The sequence below is a fragment of the Cyrtonyx montezumae genome, unplaced genomic scaffold (assembly GCF_038088225.1).
Source record: "Cyrtonyx montezumae isolate F1298 unplaced genomic scaffold, pur_monq_1.0 scaffold_0, whole genome shotgun sequence".
In the NCBI taxonomy this organism is placed as follows: domain Eukaryota; kingdom Metazoa; phylum Chordata; class Aves; order Galliformes; family Odontophoridae; genus Cyrtonyx; species Cyrtonyx montezumae.
In genome coordinates, this window is record NW_027071824.1 from 25,188,153 (window position 1) to 25,210,412 (window position 22,260).

The 22,260-nt window shown below is 36.0% G+C and overlaps 1 protein-coding gene across 3 annotated transcripts in view; it reads left to right on the forward strand.

Annotated features, from left to right (window-relative positions):
- The window catches only part of SIPA1L2 (signal induced proliferation associated 1 like 2), a 133,463-nt gene extending 120,708 nt beyond the window's left edge, over nucleotides 1–12,755 (forward strand). For 2 of the 3 annotated variants that reach the window (XM_065730359.1, XM_065730366.1), the window contains 3 exons: nucleotides 7,308–7,431; nucleotides 9,893–9,974; nucleotides 10,837–12,755. In XM_065730359.1, the coding sequence (XP_065586431.1) occupies nucleotides 7,308–7,431; nucleotides 9,893–9,974; nucleotides 10,837–10,983 (353 nt within the window). In that variant the 3' untranslated portion in view covers nucleotides 10,984–12,755. Of the gene's footprint in view, nucleotides 1–6,323; nucleotides 6,378–7,307; nucleotides 7,432–9,892; nucleotides 9,975–10,836 lie in introns of all 3 variants that reach the window. The other variant, XM_065730351.1, reaches the window with a different exon arrangement.
- Nucleotides 12,756–22,260: the final 9,505 nt, after the last annotated feature.

Genomic DNA, 22,260 nt, shown 5'->3' on the forward strand with positions numbered 1-22,260 from the left:
ACTTCTCTGGGTTTATTGTGTTGTCTTCAAAAACTTTGTGTGGATAGTCCAAGTGATGTTGCATTCCTTTTGGTTTCATAATAAAACAACAAAAATTTATGCTATACTTTTCAGTAGCAGAATTTGAGGTGTGGAATTTAAACTAGGTTTGCATTATTGTATTATGAGACTGGGTTAACGAAGAAAAACCTCATTCACCTCTCTGGCAGCTAAGCATTCTCATAATGTATAAACACAGAAAGGTGGATGTAAGTTTGAATCTGTCTGTCCATTTGTACATTTGTGTTTCTTGGTTTCCAAAAAGTGTTTTGGTTAGGTCACAAGACTACCCTAAAATGTGTGACACTTGTTATCTGGTATTATTCTCACTAGTGAATGTATATGTCAGAGGTATCAGAGTAAGGATGACATGTAGGTCTCTTATTTATGAGTTGAATGTGTTAAGTTAGTGCTGTTTTGTTTGTTTGTTTTTTTCAACTAAAAGCAACCATGGTAATAAGATTTCAGGTACTGATTCCTTCCCTGAGTGTGAAGTGATTAAATGTCAAAAGCTCTTCAGAAGTACTTACTTTAGTAATTTAGTTGGCATAATTAAAATTTCGGAAAGCAAAACAAACAGTAATAAAAAAAAATTAGATCAACAGTGATGATTAGCGACCGAAAGAACTGTGTTGTTTATTTTATGTACACTTATTGCTCTTCACTACTACCTACACATCTGTTGTAGCTAGCTGAAAGTATTGTAGTGTTGGGAATCTGACAACTGGCCTCATTCTTTTGAATATTTGCCCTGGGAACATCCTAGGATTTATTATTGAAAAATAACCAGAACAAAAGTAAATGATATATTTGATAACTTGGATCTTGAAGAATATTTTTAAATGCTAATACTAATACAAATTTTGAGTTCAGCTATCAAAAACCTCATTCTATATAAGTTATGCTCCTATATTTTTCAATTTCTTTGAAAACTGGAATCGATTTTCATTACTTTTACTGCTTAATATTTTGGAGAAAATAATTTCACTTTGCTAAGTGTTATGTGAGTGCAATTGCTATTTCCATTTAAGAGATAAAGGTAGAAAAGACACAGCTATCCATAGTGACTTGTTCTAGGGTGGGCAAATATTGATTTTAATTGCAAATATCTTAGATATCAGTGTATATCTATGCATATCTGTGAAGAACTGATCGGCTATATTGCAAGATAGAAACTTTCTTAGTTTGATTTTTTAGAAAAAATTGAGACAAAATAATATATATATATATATATGTATTTTTGTAATGGAATGTAATTCTTCATGTTTAGAATTCTGCAGTAGATATATCTGCATCTGTGCAAGATGATTTGTAGTATATTTTGACTTAACTCATAATACTGCAAATTAAAAATTTTGACTAGGAGTAGATTTTTAAGTTCTTGTTCAACTTCCTCTATTATATGTCCTTCAATTGGAAAATCATTAAAAAAAGAAAAAAGAAAACTGATAGGGATATCATAAAAAATTCATTGGAAGGGAGCAAGTTGGATATGAATTGGCAGATGCTTATGTATTTTAAAGTTGATAACTGAGGATTTGCTTTATCTTAGTATTCAGTAATAACTTGAAACTAGTGTTCCACATTCTATCAGTGTGAAAAAGAGAGAGTGTATAATTCTAAAAATCATAAACTGATGAATATAAAACTCTCTTGATCATTTTATTGAACACAATGGAAATGAAATAACATTTTATATAGGAAAGAGCAAAAAAAGATCAATGAAAAAGGATCAAAGATTGGGAGGATTCATTTAATAGCAACTTAAGAAATTGATGTTACGTTGATTTCTAGTTTGGCTTTATCAACTTAATATTTAAAAGTTAAGTTCTTATCCCGAACCTAGATGCAAGTCTTCCTTTCAGTCTTTTTCCTTCATACAGAGTCTTTTTGTAATATCCTTTAATTAGAATTACCAAACTGATTCCAAGATCATAGTTTTTCCCCTGTGATTTTTCTAAACTGTACGGTAACAACTTAAATTTTCCTCTGTTCAAAACCCATACATACTGTAGGCCCCATAATCCTTCATCTGTCTGTATATCAATACAGTTGTACTCTGAATAATTATATATATTATATTGTATAGCCTTTTTTGGTGCTTATACTGTTGGAGTTATTGGATAAATGACTATATAGAGTAGCAATATTGTTGCTATCATTATCTCAGAATTTTTTTCCACCTAACTGAACAATTGAGGAGATTAATATTAGCCTTTGCACTGCTGATGCCTTGATCTTTTGTAGAACAGCAGTTTTGAAACTATAGTCTACAAGGGTGCAGTAAATGGTTGGGAAATAGAGTATATGGAAGTCATAACTCATTAAACTGAAATTATAATGATAGGGCTTTTTTTATGTCATTTCTGATGCTTTTGCTTGGCAAGACCTTTTATGAGAAGCTGAATATTTACTTCAGACTTAGCTGAAAAAAAACAGTGTTATGTGGACAGATCTCCACATCCGAATGAAGAGCTGTGCTCGGTTTACCTCCACAAACTCCAGAAGCTGTGTCTGTAAGAGGTTTTGTTGGAGCTGTTTGTGTTAAGGCTTAATATCAAGAAACTGCAACGTTATTTAAAGTGTTTGCACTTCCTTCCACTGCAGGGCATAGATTTGACTCTGATATTTATCCAGATATGATTTTTAGCATTCATGTAATCAGTTACAAGGGGTATCATTCAGTTTCTTTCATATATACGTACACTACTTCCAGTTCCTGTATATTATTTTGCTAGAAACTAAGAGACAGGAAGACAGCTGACACGTTGGAAGTTCACTGTGGCTCTGTCTTTGTATCTATACTTTTGCATCTGCACCTGAAACAAACAATAAAAAAATAGAAATTCGTGTGACTGTGCAGCAAAAGAGACAAAAAGAAGTTAAACAAGCAAAGAGAAATAAAGCAACTTTGTGAGGAGGTTTGCAGAATAAAGTTGAAAGATGAACCAAAGGGAGAACAAAAGGAATCTCAGAAAAAGAAAAAAAAAAAAAAAGATAGAATATGTTTATTTTTTGTTTTATGGGGTTTTTTTGTTTGTTTTGTTTTATTTTGTTTTTTCATTCTCTTTCTGTATTATCATTTTGATAGATCTGCAGGTAAGAAAAGAAGGGCAGGTTTCAAGTGTGTGTTATGTTGTTGATATTACATTTTGTCTTCTTTAGAAAACTTGTGGAATAAAACATAAAGTCTTTCAAGATGTCCGTATCTGCTACTGTCATTATGGAAAAGGCTTGGCCCAAACATAAACATTATTACTATGAATAGGTTTGAATTATTGATTACTCAATTTAATTATTTATTAATTAAATTAAAAGGTCTTACCTTGTTCTGTTCTTGTTTGTTTAAACTTATTGTATTATGCTTTAGAAAAGTTAGTGTATTATAAATAATATTTTGGAATCTAACAACCTAAAAGACATTCCTGTGATGTCTTTAATTTAGTTCATTTACGTAGGTGGTTTCAGCTTCTGATTATTCTCCAGGTTATTTCTGTGATCATCTACTAGCCATACCAGTCAGAATGCAGTGCCAACTTATCTCTGCAGAAACACCTGTGCTGCTATAATTAATATAATTTTAATATTTCCATTGAAAATCTTTCTGGCTTAATGCAAATAATGCTACATGCAACATAATGAGAAATATGTGAAGCATTCAACAAGAGAAAATTATTCAAATCAAATTAGTAAGTTAAACTGTTAGATTGATAAAAAATAAAAATATTCAGCTATTTGGTCATTTCTAATGCATGCGTATGTAGCTCTGTTTTGCTTCCATGCATATCTCAGTGTACATTTATAGGTAGCCTTTACTTTGTAATCAAAGGGCTGTTTAATGCTCTATGCTTGTTTTAGCCTTTTCTGCTCTCCGATAAATAAAAGTTGTTTTGAGATTTTTGGATGCTTGTACAAACTCTGATACACTGTAGAATCATAGAGCAGTTTAAACTGAGAGTTACCTTAAGGGTCATTTAGTTTCAACCTTCTACCAGCTCAGAGCCCCATCCTACCTTGCCTTGAACACCTCCTGGGATGGGGCATCCACAGCTTCTCTGTGCAGCCTGCATTAGTGCCTCATCACTCTCGTAGTGAAGAATTTCTTCCTAATATCTGACCTAAATCTTCCCTCTTTTATTTTAGAGCCACTTCCCCTTGTGCTATTGCTATACTGCCTGATTATCAGTCTTTCCCATATTTCTTGTGGGCCCTGGATAAGTACCAGAAGGCTGCTATGAAGTCTCCCTGGAGCCTTCTCCAGGCCGCAACTCTCTCAGCCTGTCATTGCATTATTTTCTTTAATTGTTTATGCTCATTGATCCTTGGATGGTTTGACAAGAACGTCTCAGCTAAAAACTAAAGCTCTGAGATTTTAGCATTTAGAGCTGTCTTCATAATTTTGAGGAAGCAGAATCTACAGTGTAATAGTCAGAAAAATGCTCAATTGCTCTGTTGAAAGGTTTAGCATCAACATAGGTGGTGTTGATTTCATGTTTGTGAACAGAATCAAGCCATTTCTATTGGGAATAAATAAAAACAGAATCAATAGGCAGATTTTGGTCTTTGAAACACAAGTTCAATTTTAAGCACAGTTCAGTTTCAAAAGCTATTCTGATTTCAATAGTAAGTTGGTGGAACTATTGCTGAGCATGAATGCTTTCAGAGAGATCAATGAGGCGTGATATGGTGTTACTGAAAATAAAAATGCATCCTTAAAAGTACTTGAAAAGTATTCAAAGGCAAAATATTTTAGTACTCAAGGATCTTGTTCATGTACTAGTTTATTGTGTTAGTTACTTGTTCAGATAAGATTTTGACACCAACTAGGCTTTTGAAAATTTTTTGAAGATAAACACTGGAGTTTACATAGAATGCTATATAACTGGAGACTTCTGGTTATTAATGGCTATGTAGTGACTTTGTTCCTCACCTGAGCGAAGGGAGAAGATGTTCTCATATTTTATGAATATAGAAATGCTTGCAAAATATTTTTATGTAAATAGAAAGGGGTTAATTCATATTCTAAGAGTTATTATTTTTAATAACACGCTTTTGAAATTCATTATGGAATATACAAGGAAGAAAAAGTCAATCCCACAAGTTATACTAAATTGCAAACACCTGTTTTTTTTGTATTTTTGTTTTGTTGTGTGTTGAATTGTTATGAAGATATTTTAAAATATTGAGTTTAAATCTTTCTCATGCGATTCCATTAACAGCTGCATGCATCAACTTTACATCTGCTTTTACCCATCAAGGGAAAACTACTTAAAAACACTGTTAGAACAAACTGTTGAAACATATTCTCAACTGACAAAATATAATGAATAAGTGGATATTCTTTTTAATTAACCTTACTTGGCAGCAGAAGAAATACACAAGTTATTATCTTACAGACAGTATCACCTCAGAGGTGCAATATCGCATGTCACATATTCGTGACCATAGAAAAAGTAGCAATAGCATAGCATAACATCTGTTGCTGGCTTTGTTTCTTCTGTCAAGAGGTAATGAAGATGTAAACAGTATAAAAGCAAAATTGATAATTAGATATGTACTTCAAACTTGTGATGAAATCCATTGTCAGTCTGATTGTTTATGCAGTTATGTTTTGTGTCTACGTGCTGCTTTTGAGTTGGGAAATTAGTTTTCGTTTATCTGTAGTTACTAAATCCATCCCACTTAATATATTTAAAATTATACTCTTACCTTATTGTCAACACATATGAAAACATCGTGTTCAGATTTGCTGAGGTCCATCACAAGTTAGAAATAAGCTTAAAATCAGTAATTGAGCTGTGGTCCTTAAAACTGGATAAAAATATGGCATCCAATTTTTCTTCTTTGTATAATAGAGTGTATTGTTAATATTTGCTATTCTGAAAAAAGTTCATTTAGAAATGCCTTTAAAATGGCTTTTGGATTATTTCTTATTTTTATTTGGGACAAGACTTAAAACAACTTTTTCTTCCTAGTTAAAGTGATCAGGCCTGTTTTCACTGTTTGGGTGCTTGGAGTTTGAAGGATTGTCTTTTTTTGTGTGTTGTGCCAAATTGCCATGCTGTGTCTCACAACACTGAGTGTTATTATTAGAAACACTGGGCATGACATTGCATGCTTTTCTGTAATGCTGGTGTACAAAAATGGTTTTGTAAGGCTGGCAGTGAGAGCCAGCATGAGTTGTACTGGGAGTATCCCATTATATGAACTTTACTTAAGGGCCACAGCTACTTTAGTGGAGATGGATTGTCTTGTTTATAGGAACATTCTAAATCTTATTCCAGGTTTTGACTCAGATGAAGAACTTGGGCCGTTCTGTCATCATACGCCGTTTCTAGGTGATGATCTGGAATTGATGACTTTTATTTTGTAAACTTTCTTTAATATTTCCTATGTTTGCACGTTTGCATGATAATGCAAGCTTTGGGTCTGTGGGGTGGTAGAGCAAGGGGAGAAAAGGTGAGGCAGGCATGTTGTCACCAGAATTTAAACAAACATAAGGACTTGGATTTTGTTTGGCAGAAATAAATTAAATGAATCTCCACAGAGTAAGGATTATTATTTTTTTTTATAGAAGACAAATTAAATCCTAATGAATGCATCATTTACTCCCATTCTGTGCAATTATGATCTGCATGGCATAGTTCTATTATGTGGTAACTGATGTATTTTGGCAACCACACTGTATATCCATAGGTAAAACCTGTGATTGTTAGATTACTCTCTAGTGCATAGGTAATAGTGTGCCTTTGTAATATACATAACAAAAACCTCAACTGATAAAACTATGCATTTGTTGTTTTTTCCAGTCTGCAGATTACCAGAAGGTTCTGCAAGTGCTTGAGACAACAGTAAACAATACCAAAAAGTACAAAATGAACAGTACAGGTTTCTGAGGAATCCAGGGCCTCTAAGTCCATGGAAAATGCTAACTTCTTCATTGAATTCATCTTGACATTGATTGTGGCCCTGAGTTCTCAAGCAGTTTTTTGTGGATTTCATCAATACCAATTTACTGATCATATCAGTCTTAAATGGTCCAAACAAATCTGAGGTGCAGAAAATTTACTTTGAGGTTGCCTTTGGATGCAGAAGTGGGAAAGCCAACTAATTAGAATATACTTTACATCTGCTGACTATCTTTGAAGCTATGATGTAGAAACCTACATCCTTTTGTTGAACTGAGCAAGAATAATGGCTATAGTGTTGCCTTTTATTTTATATTTATGTCCAGTTTTGAAGATAACTTTATGTTACCTTTTTTGCAGATCAGAGAGTAGCATCTTTTTGTACCTTGGATGATATGCAACACGCTCAAGGTTTGGAAGGAGCACAAGAATTACCCTTGGATGAGAGTCCCACAGATGGAAAAGATTTTCTTGAGGCTGCTGGGTATGTCAAAACTACAACACATTTATTTAAAACAAAATAAGTCGCTTTCTTCTCCTAATGTTGCTTGTTACATATCCTTTTCCTTAACTTAAATGCTGTAGAGGATAAGAGGAGGGAGATGGGAAGAAAAAAACTGGACAAAATGAATAATGCAGCCAAAAAATGAAGAAGGAAAATAAGAGTCAGCACATCAAGTAATGGGCATTAACCCTGCCCATGGCAGTTGGTTTGGAGCTAGTTGATAGCCAAGATCCCTTCCAACCCAGACCGTTCTGTGACCCAGTGATTCAATGTGAAAAAAAGAAACCAGACGAATATAAGAAGCAGAGAATCACTGCTCTGAAAATATGCAAGTTTCATAATAAAATGTGGTAGTTCATTAAAAAATTAAAAATAAAAATGGGTAAGAGATGTACTTGGATACTTGATTCAAGGACGGTGCTCTCAAGTGAATGTTGAAATTATTCTGATGTTACCTACCTTTGGCAATGGGCAGTTTAGAATTTTGTTGAAACTATTCAGAAATTAACACATTATAAGACCCGAGGAAGAAAATAAGCTGAGAGATTTTGACCATAGGGAACTGATGAGCTCTTTAACTTAAAAAGTCCTCTCAGTGACACTGCCTTGCATAACAGTTGCCATAAATAATTAAAATCCTAACACTTCCTTACAATCTTAGTTTAGATAATGAAGTTACTGGACAAGGAATGGATTGGGTCTCAGCCTACCAAAGCAAAGTGTGCAATGCTTGTGTGAATATTTTCTTTGTCTTCATTGTGGTGGTGTTGTTTTTTTTTGCCATGTACATGATTGTTTAAAACAAACAAAAAAACCCAAGCAACTTTCTCTAGGAACTATCAGTGAAAATGGTTCTTAGCATTTTACGTCAAAACATACGATGTCTAATTGTATACAGGGATGCTTCACTATTTCATGGCAGAGCTGTTCCCTTGACAGATGACACCTTGATTCTGTGATTCACTTTACTTTTGAAAAATGTTGTTTCTTGGAATTGATGTCAGAGCAGTTTCATCTAGGAAATTTGTAGCATAGCCGAGAAACGTTCTCTCATTAGAATAGTACAGGTATATACACAGTTTTAAGCAGTTAACTTGAACTGATCTATTGCTTCTCAAAGCCAATTTTTTCACTGTACTCCCCCCATGCAATAGTAGTTTGTGTTACAGTCATTTCTGTTTTAATCTGAACTGGTAAAAGGAGCTCATCTCAGTAGTATGCAAGACCCTTATCTGTGGCAAACATGTCAGCAGGTATTCCTACTTATTTTTTGCAACTGATCACATTCAAGGAAAAACTGCTACTTTTTTCAACTACACAGAGAGAAATAAATCAGGAGTAATTGGGGACTGTAGGAAACTTACATACCAAAGCTGCCAACATTTTTCACCCCCAGTGATCTGAGTTTACTCTTGTCTTCCCTGCTCTGGGATGCAGATTCTGTCCATTAGCTCATGTTAGAAGGGAAAGCACATCTTTGATTACTTTTGCTCTTCAGTGGTGGGAGTGGAAAAACAGGAAATGGAGGGATAAGAAAGCTTTTAGTCTTCTTCCTTGATAGAATGACACATTTAAATTTGAACACGTTTTAAACAAATTAACTTACATTATTAAATACATTTATTTCCATTATTTCTAAGTCCACCAGCTAATGATCAGTAAGGACTGAAAAGATTTTAAAATGTTCCTCTATAAGCATTGGAAAAAGACTGATTTTTGCACATGCTTGAAGCAACTGATTCAGCTTTGTATACAAAGCTGCTTTCTCTTCAGCTTTTCTCTTCTAGACAAAGTAATTCTGGTTATAGCTAATTTCATCTATAACATGTATGAAACCCTCCCATGGTATTCATTGTTATACGGGAGAGTATATTCTCAATATTTTCCTCCAGTCATGCATTTGATTAACCTGCAGCAATATTTTATATGTTTTGACCTTTAAACTAAATATTTGTCTCCATGAAGCTGTAGGTTTATCTTTTGCTGGAAATGACACAACTGCAAACCAGACAAAAGAATTCAAACAGCTCCATTAATTTGCAAAAATTACTGCTGCAGCTTGCTTCAGATTAGTACAGTCCTTATCTGAAAGTAGCTTGTTAACAAATGTACTCTGCATACCATTTACCAGCAAGTTCGACTTGCAATGTGAAGGTATGTGCAAGTAATACCTGAAACATTCCTCCTTGAAATCATTTTAATTTTTGCAAAAGTTGCATAAGAAATAGTGTCCTATTTCAAATAGTGTAGCAATGGTTTAATATTCTGATAGCAGTCTTCCAACGTTGCTGCTTTTATCTTGGTTTTTCCCCAACTATCCCTAAAGTGATTTTCTTCCTCTGCTATCACTAAAAGCATTATTTTGCAAAAGTGGTTGGACAAAACAGGGGTTGAAATGTTTTTAAGTAATCCAGAGTGAAGGTAGTGGTTTACTTTACAGGGAGCACGCTCCAACTACTCTGACTGGAAAAGTTAATCAGCTAGAAGTGATCCTCCGGCAACTACAAACTGACCTGAGAAAGGTAAGAATTTGCTATTGATATTATTACTCTCTAACTCTAATAGCTAGATTTTTGTATGGAGATCATCAGGGGCTTGAAAAAAGTAAGTTAAAATAGGTAACATAATGACAATTATGAAAGGTAGGGCCTAGTGGTAAATGCAAAAAGTCCTGTAGGAGTGGCTACACAAGTTGCCACAAGGCTAACTATCTTGCAAGTCACAGACTATAGTAGCATAAATTATCCAACATATAGTCATACTCCAGAACAAATAAGGTACTTTATCCCTATTTTGTGATGTTTGAGATTCAACAAAGGATAGGGCTATGTACACAGGTGTTACTGCTAAGCAGTTAGTGCTCTTTGTAGTCCTTCTTCCCTCACATGTGCCTCATTCACGTAACAGTGACTTGATTTATCTCATTTGCTGAGATTCTAGAGCTGGGAGCAATGCCAAGGACTCATGGAAATGAGACTGCTTTTGGTCAGGAAATAACTATTATAGGGAAGATTCTGAATGTAGATAATTTTCTTCCTTCCTAGGCTTTCATGTATCATTTGTAATACTCAAAATTTTCTTACTCTTTTACTACTTGAATTTTTGTTGAAATGAGTGAATTTCTATGATTTTGATATTGAAGTAGCATCTTTTTAGTACCTTTCCTTCTATCTTGCATCATTTTATCTTCAAAACAACCTACCAAAAGGGAGTAAGGCTCTTGAAATACATTTTGGGAATCAATTTACAGTTAGCAGTTGTCAGAATGGATCAGGGAGCTCAACAAAATATAGCTGAATGGTTTGAATAGCAATATTAATAGTAACAATAACTGCTTGAATCTTGACTGCTTACTTTCTTCATCTTGTTATCTCTATTAACCAGGAAAAACAGGACAAAGCAGTTCTCCAAGCAGAGGTACAGCATCTGAGGCAAGATAACATGAGGCTTCAAGAGGAGTCTCAAACAGCAGCTGCTCAACTGAGGAAATTTACAGAATGGTTCTTCAATACAATAGACAAAAAATCCTAATGGCTGAACCCCAGAAAATACTCACTTGTAACAGCTGTAGTGTAGCAGCTGTATTTTTTTTTTAATTAACGGGGTAATAATTTCACTGTGTTCACAATCCATTTTAGGTGTTTCTGCTACATTCTCTATCCAGTTTTATTGATTTGAAAAGGAGAGAGACCTGTGGTAGCCTGTCTTTAAACTTGTATGAAGAAAGCAGAGAATAGCAGATATTTGTTTGTGTGAAGATGAATGTAAAAAAAAAAAAAATCCTAGTGTCATTTTAGACATTTTTAGAAGATGCGCTGGCTAGGGCTTTCCTGAAGAGGAATATTTGGGGTTTTAGTTCCTGCAATTCAGGTGCACTGGTGAAGATGTTAAAGCAATTTACATTAGCTTGGGCTTCAGTATTGTAAGATAAAAAGAATAACCAGACATATACTTTAATGTTTAAAAGGTGCTCTATTTTTTTGTATGTACAGTAGTTTTATTTCCACAGTCCACATCGTCATAGCAATAAGAATGGAGGTATAGTGAATAGTCAAAAAGCTGTGTTTATAAGATGTTAGCACTGATGTGTTAAACACTAGTTTGGATGCAGATACATTAGAGATTATTTATTTGCAGGAACAAATGGTGCCTGAATATAAACAGTGTTCTGATTTTCTAAAAATACACATGCCTTGTAAATGGCTCACTGGGGTTAGCCCACTCCCAACTTCAGCTACTTTTGTATAGTTGGTGTTCAGCTAAACAGTTATACTGCTTAACCATTGGAAACATGTATGGTGTGAGCCAGCCAATCAATTGTACAATGCCAAATTTGTTTATCTTTGTACAGAAGCTTTGATCAAGTGTCTTGTATTTAACACCTTTATTTAAGCTTATTTAACCTTAAATTGTTGATTTTATAAAGTTTGTTTTATCTGCACTATGGTGAGGTCAGTTGGTTGCAAGTTGTAATATTTTTAGCTTGCCAAGACTGTACTGAGGAGTTCTAGAAAATTCTAACAATTGGATGCTGCTAGTACACAATTGATTTGTTTGTATGCTTTAACATTTTTAACTGTTTAATTTGAAATGAACATACATCCTGCTTTTTTAATAAATGTTCAAAATCTAAACTGAAAAATTACTTTATCTTGTATCATCTATAACTACTGTCATCACTAATAGTTCAGGTTTCTGTTCAGCTCAGTCTAGGTTCTCAATCTGGAATCAGTCCAAACTCCCAGAGCTCTTACAATCTCTTATTACTGATAAGGGATTGTTACCACTATCAAAGTTGATTTATTTGGTGTGTCTTATCCTATAACTGAGGAAGTAGCTTCGTAGATCAAGGAGTAGAAGTTATTTTGACTGTTTATAGACATTCATTAGTGACCAACAAGAAAAACTGCTTTACACATAAATATGTTCTAAAGAAAAAAAAACCAGAAATGGTGACTAGCTTTCTTGTATTATTTTATGTTAATCAAAACAGCAAATAACTTTTATCTTCCTCTTGTGTCTGCAATTGAAGATTTGATTGCAGTGTTAGCATGTGAGATGTGAAAGTAGGTTGATGATAGCTTGCACTACTTTGTTCCTCTTCTTTTGTAACAGTTTTGTGTGTGCCGTTGAGATATATGTACTAAGTCTGCTCCAAAAAAAAAAAAAGTTTACAAAATGAAATGAAGCTAATAAGAACCTTTGAAGTTATCCTTCTGAAAGAAAAAGAAATCATTCAAGATCATGTTTGTATCCCATTTACATTTCAATAGCTGCGTGCATTCAGGCAGACCTGCAGAAAATTGTAGAATTGTTAAAATATATATGCAACTGATGCAAATAAAATTCTGTATCCATTGTTAGTTTATATTGCCTAAGAAATGTTTCGTAAGACAAATGTGTATTCCTGCTCTAATGACTGTTCTGATTAACTGGTCTTAGGAAAGGTTACATGGGCAGTAAACCAACACTTTGATATCTTTATATTCAAATGAAAAAGTCTATTTTGTCTTCATATTTTTCATCAAAAACTCTGACTCTTACATACCAAAAAATATTCATTAAGCTATATCAACACAGAGTAATTAAACATGGCAGTCGTGTGTTACACTAGATTCTAATTTAAACACCTTACAAGAGTCATTAGCAAATCCATCTGGCTGAAGACCTTGCCAAAATAGCAGTGCTGAACAGCTCGTGCAATTTGTCTGTGAACATGTTTCCATGAGGACTGGCTTGCTCTCTTTGAGAAGCTGTGTTAATGGAAGTGAGCTGGAGAGTAAGCTTTGTCTGAAAGAATGCTGATAGGTTTCTGTGAGGTTTTAGTCCAATAATAATTTCAGTGTTCATCTTTTTCAGATATTGAAAACAAGCATTATTATAATTAGCTGTGTAAAAATGATTTTCAGTGACTATTTTTCTCCTTTTCCCAACAACTAAAAACATTTTGTTTCTGACAGTGTCAGAAAACCTTTCCTACAAATCTCTTACTGCCTTTGCTGATTACTTGCTCACAAAAGTAGTTTTGTCAGAGACATGTTGTTCTTCCTCAAGTGTCTTCCACCATAAGGAAGGTGTTTTAATGACACGTGAATATTATATTTATTAGGGTTCATAATACAGGTTTGCAAAAGTAAAGTGTATTTAACTGGATATTTTATTATCTGATTTTTCAAGAATAATACTCTGAGACATTTTATTGTTAAAAATGCCCAATTTATACATGCGGAGAGACAAAGGCTTAAGTCTACATTAGCAACTAGAGTGGAACAGTAGAGAAGTTGACAGTATTGATAGCACAAGCTTTGGGGGTTGGAGGAGATGACTCAGCCTCTTTCTTGCCCTGGTCTCATGACTGGGCAGCCTTCGGTGGTTGAAATCATACGTTAGGTTGGCTCTTGTTTAGTTTTATCTGGAAGGATGCCAGGCTCTGTGCAATAAATCCAATCCATACGAACCAAAGCATAGTAAGTGGGGATGGTCTGAAAATTCACTTCAAAGATTCTTTTGTGATCTGAACTAAAACGATAATATGGAAGTGATTTAAATGTCAGAAAAGTCTTTCCAGCACAGTAGATGATCCTGTGAAGTATACCAAGATGCAGAAACCAAACCAACTCAGGTATTTACCTCTGTAGAAGGGAAAAATATAAATCATGGCAAATTACCAAATGTTCTACTTCCGCCTTAAGAATGACACCATTATTTATATATAGATCCTGATTGAAAGGGATCCTTATTGAGACTGTTGTCACAATACATGGACTGTATTTTATTGTGTATAGTTTGTTGGGTTTTTTGTTTTTTTTTCTGAGATTACTATTAATGAAAATCAGGGATAATTTTTGCTATTTTGTTTTCAACATAGATACAACGTGGTCAGTAGGTATGTGATAGCCTTATACTGAATCTTTATCAGGCACTTGAGGGATGGGAAGGTGACTTGAGACAGCCAGCATAGCTTCACCAAGGGAAAGTCATGCATGGCCAGTCTGATGGTTTTCTGTGATGGAATGATGGTATCAGTGGACAAAGGGAAGGCAACTAACGTCATCTACCTGGGCTTGTGCGAGGCTTTTGACATGTTCCCTCACCACATCCTTATCTCAAAACTGGAGAGACATGGATCCAAAGGATGAACTATTTGGTGGATAAGGAATTGGTTGGAAGGTCACAGCCAGAGGGTTGCGAGTTGACAGTTCTCTGTCCAAGGGGAGGCTGGTTGAATGTTGTATCCTCCAGGGGTCTGTCTTGGGACTGATATTCTTTTAATATCTTTGTGCAGATTGTGGGATTGAGTGCACCCTCAGCAAATTTGCTGATGACTCCAATCTGAGTGGTGCAGTTGATACAGCAGAAGGAAGTGGTGCTATCCAGAGTGACCTTGATAATCTTTAAAGGTGGGCTCATGTGCACTTAATGAGGTTCAACATTCAACAAAGCAAAGTGTAAGATTTTGCACTTGGGTCAGGGTAATCACAGATATGTATGCAGACTGGGACAAGAACTCCCTGAGAGTAGACCTGCTAAGAAAGACTTAGAGATCTTGGTAGATGAAAAACATAACAAGAGCCAGGAGTGTGTGCTTGCAGTCTAGAAGGCCAATGGTATCCTGGGTGTATCAGAAGAGGGATGGCCACCAGAGTGAGGGAGATGACAGTCCCTCTCTGCCCTCAAGAGGCCCTAGCTGGACTACTGCGTTGTCCAGGTCTCAGGGCCCCAGCACAGGAAAGATGTGGAGCATTTAAAGAGGGTCCAGAGGAAGTTCATGAAGATGATCAAAGGTCTGGAGCACCTCTCCTATGAAGGCTGAAGGAGCTGGTCTTGTTCAGCATGGAGAAGAGAAAGCTGCATTGAGAAGAGAAAGCTGAAAGGAAGACCCCACAATTGCAACCTTCCAGTGTTTGAAGAAAAATAAACAGGAGGAAAATCAACTTTTTACATGGATAGACAGTGACAAAATGAGGAGAAATGTTTTCAAACTAAGTGAGAGAAGATCTAGATTAGATGTAGGGGAAGTTTTTCATTGAGACGGTGGTGAGGTGCTGGAACAGGTTGACCACAGAAATTATAATGCCCCGTTCCTGGAGGCATTAAGACTGGGTTGGATGGGGCCCTAGGCAACCTGACCAGTACCTAATCTAGCAGTTGGCAACCCTGCCTGCAGCGAGGAATGAGAACCTGATGATCCTTGAGGTCCCTTCAAACCCAAGCCATTCTACAACTCTCTGATTCTTTATATATCTTCTGTGTTTTTTTTTAATATAAATGATGAAATTAACTCTCCATTTTTGTGCCCTAAATCAAGGTCTTTGAGAAATGTTTCAATTCACTGTAATACTAACACATAGGTTAGTTATAGAGCAAAGAATTAGAAAAACAATTTTCAGTTTGTAAAAAAGTTGCTAGACAGATGATATTTTTGCAACAGTACTTCATGAGCTATCTGGAATATTTCTTTTACTTTGAAATGCTTTAAAATTAGATTTTTGTTCTATTATCTAAGAAACTTAGTGAAATTGAAGAGTTGGCATTGTGTGACTTGAAAACATCAGGACATTAATTATTGCCAAACAAGTTACTTACTACCCTAGGTTCTCACTTTCACAGCAAAAACTAGGAGGAAAAGAATGTATTTCAATCCAAAAGCAAGACTTTTAGACAAAAGCCTGCTTCTGAGAGTTTGAGAGCAGATTATGCAAATTGAGGAGGAAATATGTATTTCAGGAATCCAGAAATTAATTTGCCTGGAAAATAAACCTTAATCTCAGCTCTTTTCTCTGTGCATGAAGGATGCCTTTTTTGTTTCATTCCCCACAGTTCCTTTATTTCACACCTCAGCAACTTCCCTTGCTTACTTTCAATGCCACGTGATCCACAAGGAACATATTGAGCTGCAATAGCCCCCTGGTCTGGACAGCCAGGAACATTTTAATGTAAGTTTTGACAAAACCACATAGACACAGAGGCTAAATATTTTTCAGTCTTTGCTCCTTTGTTATTCTTCACAGTGCTTGTAGAACAGGAAGTAAGGCAGGTAGAACTCCATCCAGCCTTGCAAAATGTAAAACTTTACTGTGGAATGAGAGTTAATTATCATTCAACAGTCAATTTCTTAATTTTCTCACTGTCTTATCACAGTACTAACTTTCAGAATAATTTCTGAGTCATAAGTAATGCTGCCAGTCAAGAATATGTGTTTTCAAAATAGCTGTATCTAGCACATTCCTGAAATCTTCACTAGGGAAGCAATTAAAAAAAAAAAAAGGGGGGGGAGGGGGAAGGAGAAGGCAGGGAGTACATTTGCTTATGATTTCAATTCTTTTGATTTTCTTTCCAGCCTTCCATACAGGCAAATGACGCTTCTGGCTGTTGTGCCAAATTACGAGGAACCAGTAGGACCACAGAATGGAATGAATGGGCATAATCGTTCCACTTTTCTTCTTAATTGTTCCCTTCCACTTAAGAGTTCACATGAAGGTATCACACTTTTCAGTATGGGATTTTTATTTACTTCTCTAGAGAGGTAGTTTTCATGTCCGTAGTTCAATTTTTTGGACATATTAGCTTTTTGCTTATGCTAACCACTGATATTTAAAGATTCCTTAATATGCTAAAAGTCACAATGACATTGTAATAGGAACAACCAGAGGCTGACAGGGGAGCAATACAAATATGCTAGTTGTGCAGAAAAGCTATAAATCTATTTTGTGTTTTAATGTGTTCCCATTATAAAATAGCAAATCATTAGATCTCAAAAGCTGAAAAACAGTAGATGGGTATTTTCTGACCAACATCAGAAGAACCAAAAGATGATTATGTATTCTGTGATATCAGTTCATGTGTCCTTGTGTCTGTAGAGTGAATGGAAGGGTCTGCAGTAAATCTGAGGTAAAGTGATGGAGAATAAAGAGGCAAAACATGCCATGTCAGAAAATGGGATGTGCAAAATATGCTAATAGTAACTGGGGGCATTATTTGGGCTGTACTTTTATTAAAGACTGATGACTCTCTGTCCAAATGTTAGAATTTTAATAAAATTAGAAATATTTGTGTATCCTGCCTACTGTTTTGTAAATCAGCTGTTTGTAGCCCAGAAAGCAATTGTGAGTACCTCAAGAAAAAAAAAATCTCATGACTTAACCATGGAAAAATCTGGAAGAAAATCTACAGTATTCAGACTTGATACATAAGCTGGGGCACTTTGTTAGTCTGAAACTTAAAGTGTTGGTAGCTCAGTCCTTTTCATCTTTTATTCCTGTTTGAAACTGGTGAGAGTGTGTGACTATTTGAGTGATCAAAGCTGTCAGTAATAGAATAAACATGTGCTTCTAGAGTTGTCCAGAAGTAAATACCAACCTACCCAACTTTCATTTCTCATAACCTTATTCTGTGATGTTGGTAGATAGTATATTTTTAAGAATTTTTTTTTTGTGTGTAAATCTAAGGTCTGTGTTCTTATCAGTTCCATGTTTCTTGCTGTAAAGCCATTTTATTCACAAACCCAAGATATAACATATCTTTCAAACAAGAAATGCTCCAGGAAATATATTCTTGCACACTGCTAGAAGTGTGGTTTAAACACACTTTAAACTGCTGGGCTCGAGGTTGTTCCCTAACAGATTTGAAATGCTTTTGAAATTGAACTGTTGACAATATATCTCATAACTCACAGATTCTGGATCACCCCTTCCTTTGCTAAGTGCTAAGTGTTTATCAGTAGGAGTTTCAGCATAAATAAGCACAGAATTTTAGACTTGCAGTATCTTCATTTTGTAGGAAATACATTTTCTTCAGAGGTACAAGAATGCTTTCTTGTTCTTTTCTGGGTCTTCTGTAAAAAACATATAAGTAAATAAATAAAAGGACCTCAGGTGAATTGGTTAGGTGGCTCAGCACCTAAACAGTTCAAAACTGCTTTTTGTGAAATGTTTATTGATTAGTATGGGACCCTAAAAATAAGCACAAATGAATGTTAAAAGTTGTTCAGTGTGTTTTCAGACTGCATAAAGACCAGAAGCAACCTTGTTTCAAAGGAGGAAAATGCTGTTCTATTGGCTGCAGTTCAGATACATTTGGACACTGAGGAATGAGTAATCTACCATTCAAAAGAGAAAACAAACAACGGGCTCATTCCTATGTATTATAATGTCACCTAGTCATCAGAAGATTCATATCATTTAGCTAGAAGTACTCCAAATGGCACCATTACATTGGACTGTGTTTTGTGGGCATGTGCCTACTGAGAGACAGATTTCTTAGGAAATATCAGTAAATACAATTCAGTTCCTCTGGTGTTAATCAAGTAATTAAAATTACTGAAGAGAATAAAAGCGGGGAAAATGATTAGTCTCTTTATCTGAAATAGTGAATTACATCCAGACCATGTTTAAAAATGAGGTCAAGGGATTAGACCAAAACAGGATATGAAAATAAAATTGAAGTCTGTCTTTATTAACCATGACCTCAGTAGCCCACAGTTTTTTGGCTCATTGATTTCTAATGTTAATGTGGTTTAAACCTCTTACTAAGCTCTGAAGAATGTTCTTTCAACAGAACCATATCTATTAAATGAGTCATTTGCTCTTTAAAACTAGATAGCCTCACAGCACAGCATGCAGTAAGCCTCCTAACGTCTCGCCAATTGTCCAGCAAGAGAAACGTTTATGCTGAGAAATGTTAAAGGGATGCTGACAGAAGAGTTTCATCAGTCATAAATAGCCTTATTAAGGTTCATGCAGAAAATCCTCTTGGATGCTTGAAGTGTGGATTGTTGCTAAGACCGTGTATAGGTACTTTCCTGTCTATCTCAGTTTGTTATTGCAGAGCAACTCAGTTTTTCAGCCGCTGATTTATTATTTTTGCATCTAAAACAAGTATGAAATACAAGAGATATAAGAAGATTCAGACTAGCACAGATGAGCATCCTTTTTACATGCTTCTATAACATCATAGAGACAATTTAGTAATCCTCAAAGAAAGAAAAAGAGAGAAATGATTAGACATGCATATTTAACTGGCCAGTGTATAATTCCTGAGTACACCAAGTGTTCTCTGTCAAACCATGCAGACAGCAAACCACATCACAGTGAATGGCTGACAATATGGTGATCATGACTTGTCCACTTGCTATGAATTTCCTCCATAAAAATAACTGCTTTTCACCCTAGGGAAAATTCTCAGAAATACCCCAGCTGCATTTCTGTGGAAATGCTTACTTACTGCTAATGTTATGAAGTCTTTAGTATTATGAATGAGACTGAGATGGCTGATCTATGCTGACTGGCAACTGAGACACCGAGAGCACAGAGGCAGATATTCCTGCACCTTTCCTTGAAGGGAGTACACCTGAAATATCAAAAGGACTCCCTGTCAAATGCATAATTTGATTAGAATGCAGATGAGAGCGAGATAATTGCTGACAGAGGTACTCTGATCTTTTGATGGAGACAAATATTTTTTTCTGTTGATGAAAAAGAAATCTTTACTCTCTGCCCATGAGGGCTGGCTATTTCCTCTTGCTCGTACTGTGAAGCTATGAGCAGCTTCCTGGACTGCAGGGTCCCATCTGATACCTGAGGAAACTGCGTTTCCCTGGCAGCCTGTGGTTATCTGTGAGACTCTGTGTTACAGGCAGGCCTCCTGTTCCCTTTGGGAGTCCCCAGACAGCCTGCAGGCTCCCTGCTGTCTACTCCCTGCCTTCTGCCAGTGGTTTTCACCTGCCCCACATGCTGCAGCAAGCTGCTTGCTTGCATGCCAAAGCAAGGCAGCCTTCCTTTCTGCTGACCAGCTGTAGCTTTTAAAATTGTACCTAACACACAATGCTCATACTATAAACAGCGATCAAACAAATGCAGCTGATACCATCCCTCCCAATTACCTACTCATTTTCTGAAACATTTGCTTGTGGTCGTATAACAAGAACTCTGGATAATCTGGTGTTACCAGTACTAAGTGCATACTGTGGACTGCAGCTGGAAATGCAGGAAATAAAGTGGGCTTGAAAAAATGTAAACAGCGTGGTCTGATTGAAGTCATCTACAGGAATAAGTAACACAAGAATCTTCAAATACTTTGAAGGCTGTGAGACAATTCAAAACTTGACTGTAGAAATGTTTCTGGGGGCAAACATAGGCTCAGGATTCCTAGGTTATTTTGGAAGTAACTGTAGGAGTTAACTGTGCATAAAGTTGTTATTCTGGCATTCAAAAGCAGTCAACTGTACAGCTTAAGATCTATGCCTTTGAAAGCATCTTTAACTTCCAATATGCTTAAGGAATCATAATGTCTAAAAAAAGTGTTCCTCTATGAATGCTGTACTACTGAGGCTTTTATTCCAGCTCTGAGCAGGACATATGGAGAACTCCCAATTTCTACAGAGGCTAGTTTTTGTTCGCTTTGTATTATGTGATGTCCTTAAACTCACTAAATCAACACTGTCAGAAAAATAAGCTTTCCCTCATCTCAAAGTGAACATTCTTCATTTGGCCTGCTTGTATTTGCAGGGTCCAGAGTCTATTTTTCATGCATGCATAGACTTTCTTCTTTCTCTCCGAAAAACTGCATTTCCTTTTGAAGCAGTCAGTTTTGGTTACTGTGTTACTATGAATTATTGGAACTTATAATTTGTCCCAGAAATGTTAGCTGGAAAGAATGTCTGGAGGTCATTCTGTCCTGTCTCCTGGACTATCACCACCGATACACCTGGTTAGTTGTGGCATTGTGTCTGACATACCTCCAAGGATGGAGATTCCACAGTCTAACTGGGTAGCTTTTATTTTCTTCTGGTAAAGGTTTTTTTCCTGATGTCCAACCCAACCCATGATCTGTGATCCTTGCCTGATCTGACCCTCCTTTGTCTGATTCATATGTGATACTATAAGTATTGGTAGACTACTATTAAATCATCCCTTAACCTCCTCTTTATCAGATTAAAAAAGCCCAGTTCTCTTTGCCTTTTTGGCCATACACTGAAGGCTCCTGACTGTTTCAGTAGTGTTTCTGCTGCTCTGTCTCTGGTTTGTTGCCATCCATCTTGTACTGCGAGTCCAAACTCAGTGTTCCAGTGTGCCCTACTGGTACAGCCAATGATCCCGTATATTCTGTATATCGAGGGGCATGCAGAGTAACTGTAGTTCCCTTCCTTTTCCCACCAATCCGAACTCTCTTTGGAGTTGCCATAATTTTCCTTTTTGTTACATCTAGCTACAGTTTGAGGACAGGAGATGCTTTGCTGTTTATGGCACCAGTGAAAGTGGCAACAAGGGTGAAGATGTGCACAGATGCGTATATGCTTTTGAGAGGCACAGTGAGAAGTGTTGGTGTTGGACAGAATTCAACATGTACATACATCTTCTGTAAGATCCACTGTGCTGAAACTCCCCAGAAGAGTGTTATTACTGGAAGAAAAGTAACCTCCTCCTTAATTTAAGATAGTTTTCAAACACATTATTTCTATTTGCTTCAAATCCAAGTGAGGTGCTGGGTTAGCAGTTCTCTCAGTTGTCTACAACAGATTCTCAAGGAAGATCTATTAGTAAGTCCTCCTCCATATGAGCTAATTGTGTATGTTTTCTTTATTGCTGGAGAAGAGTGGCAAGGTTTGGCAGGGGGTGGTTCAGCTGAAGGATATCATGAAACTCCTCTGGCCTGAGCCACAGTCTCTCTGTCCAACCTGTAAGCAGCACTGGAGCTTAGGTACAGCATTCTGTAGTGTGGTCTCTTCTGTGCAATTCTTAGTTGCTCATTTCTTTAGCTTCCTTTAATGTTTAAATGAATGTTTATGAACTCCTTGAACAAAATGAGAAA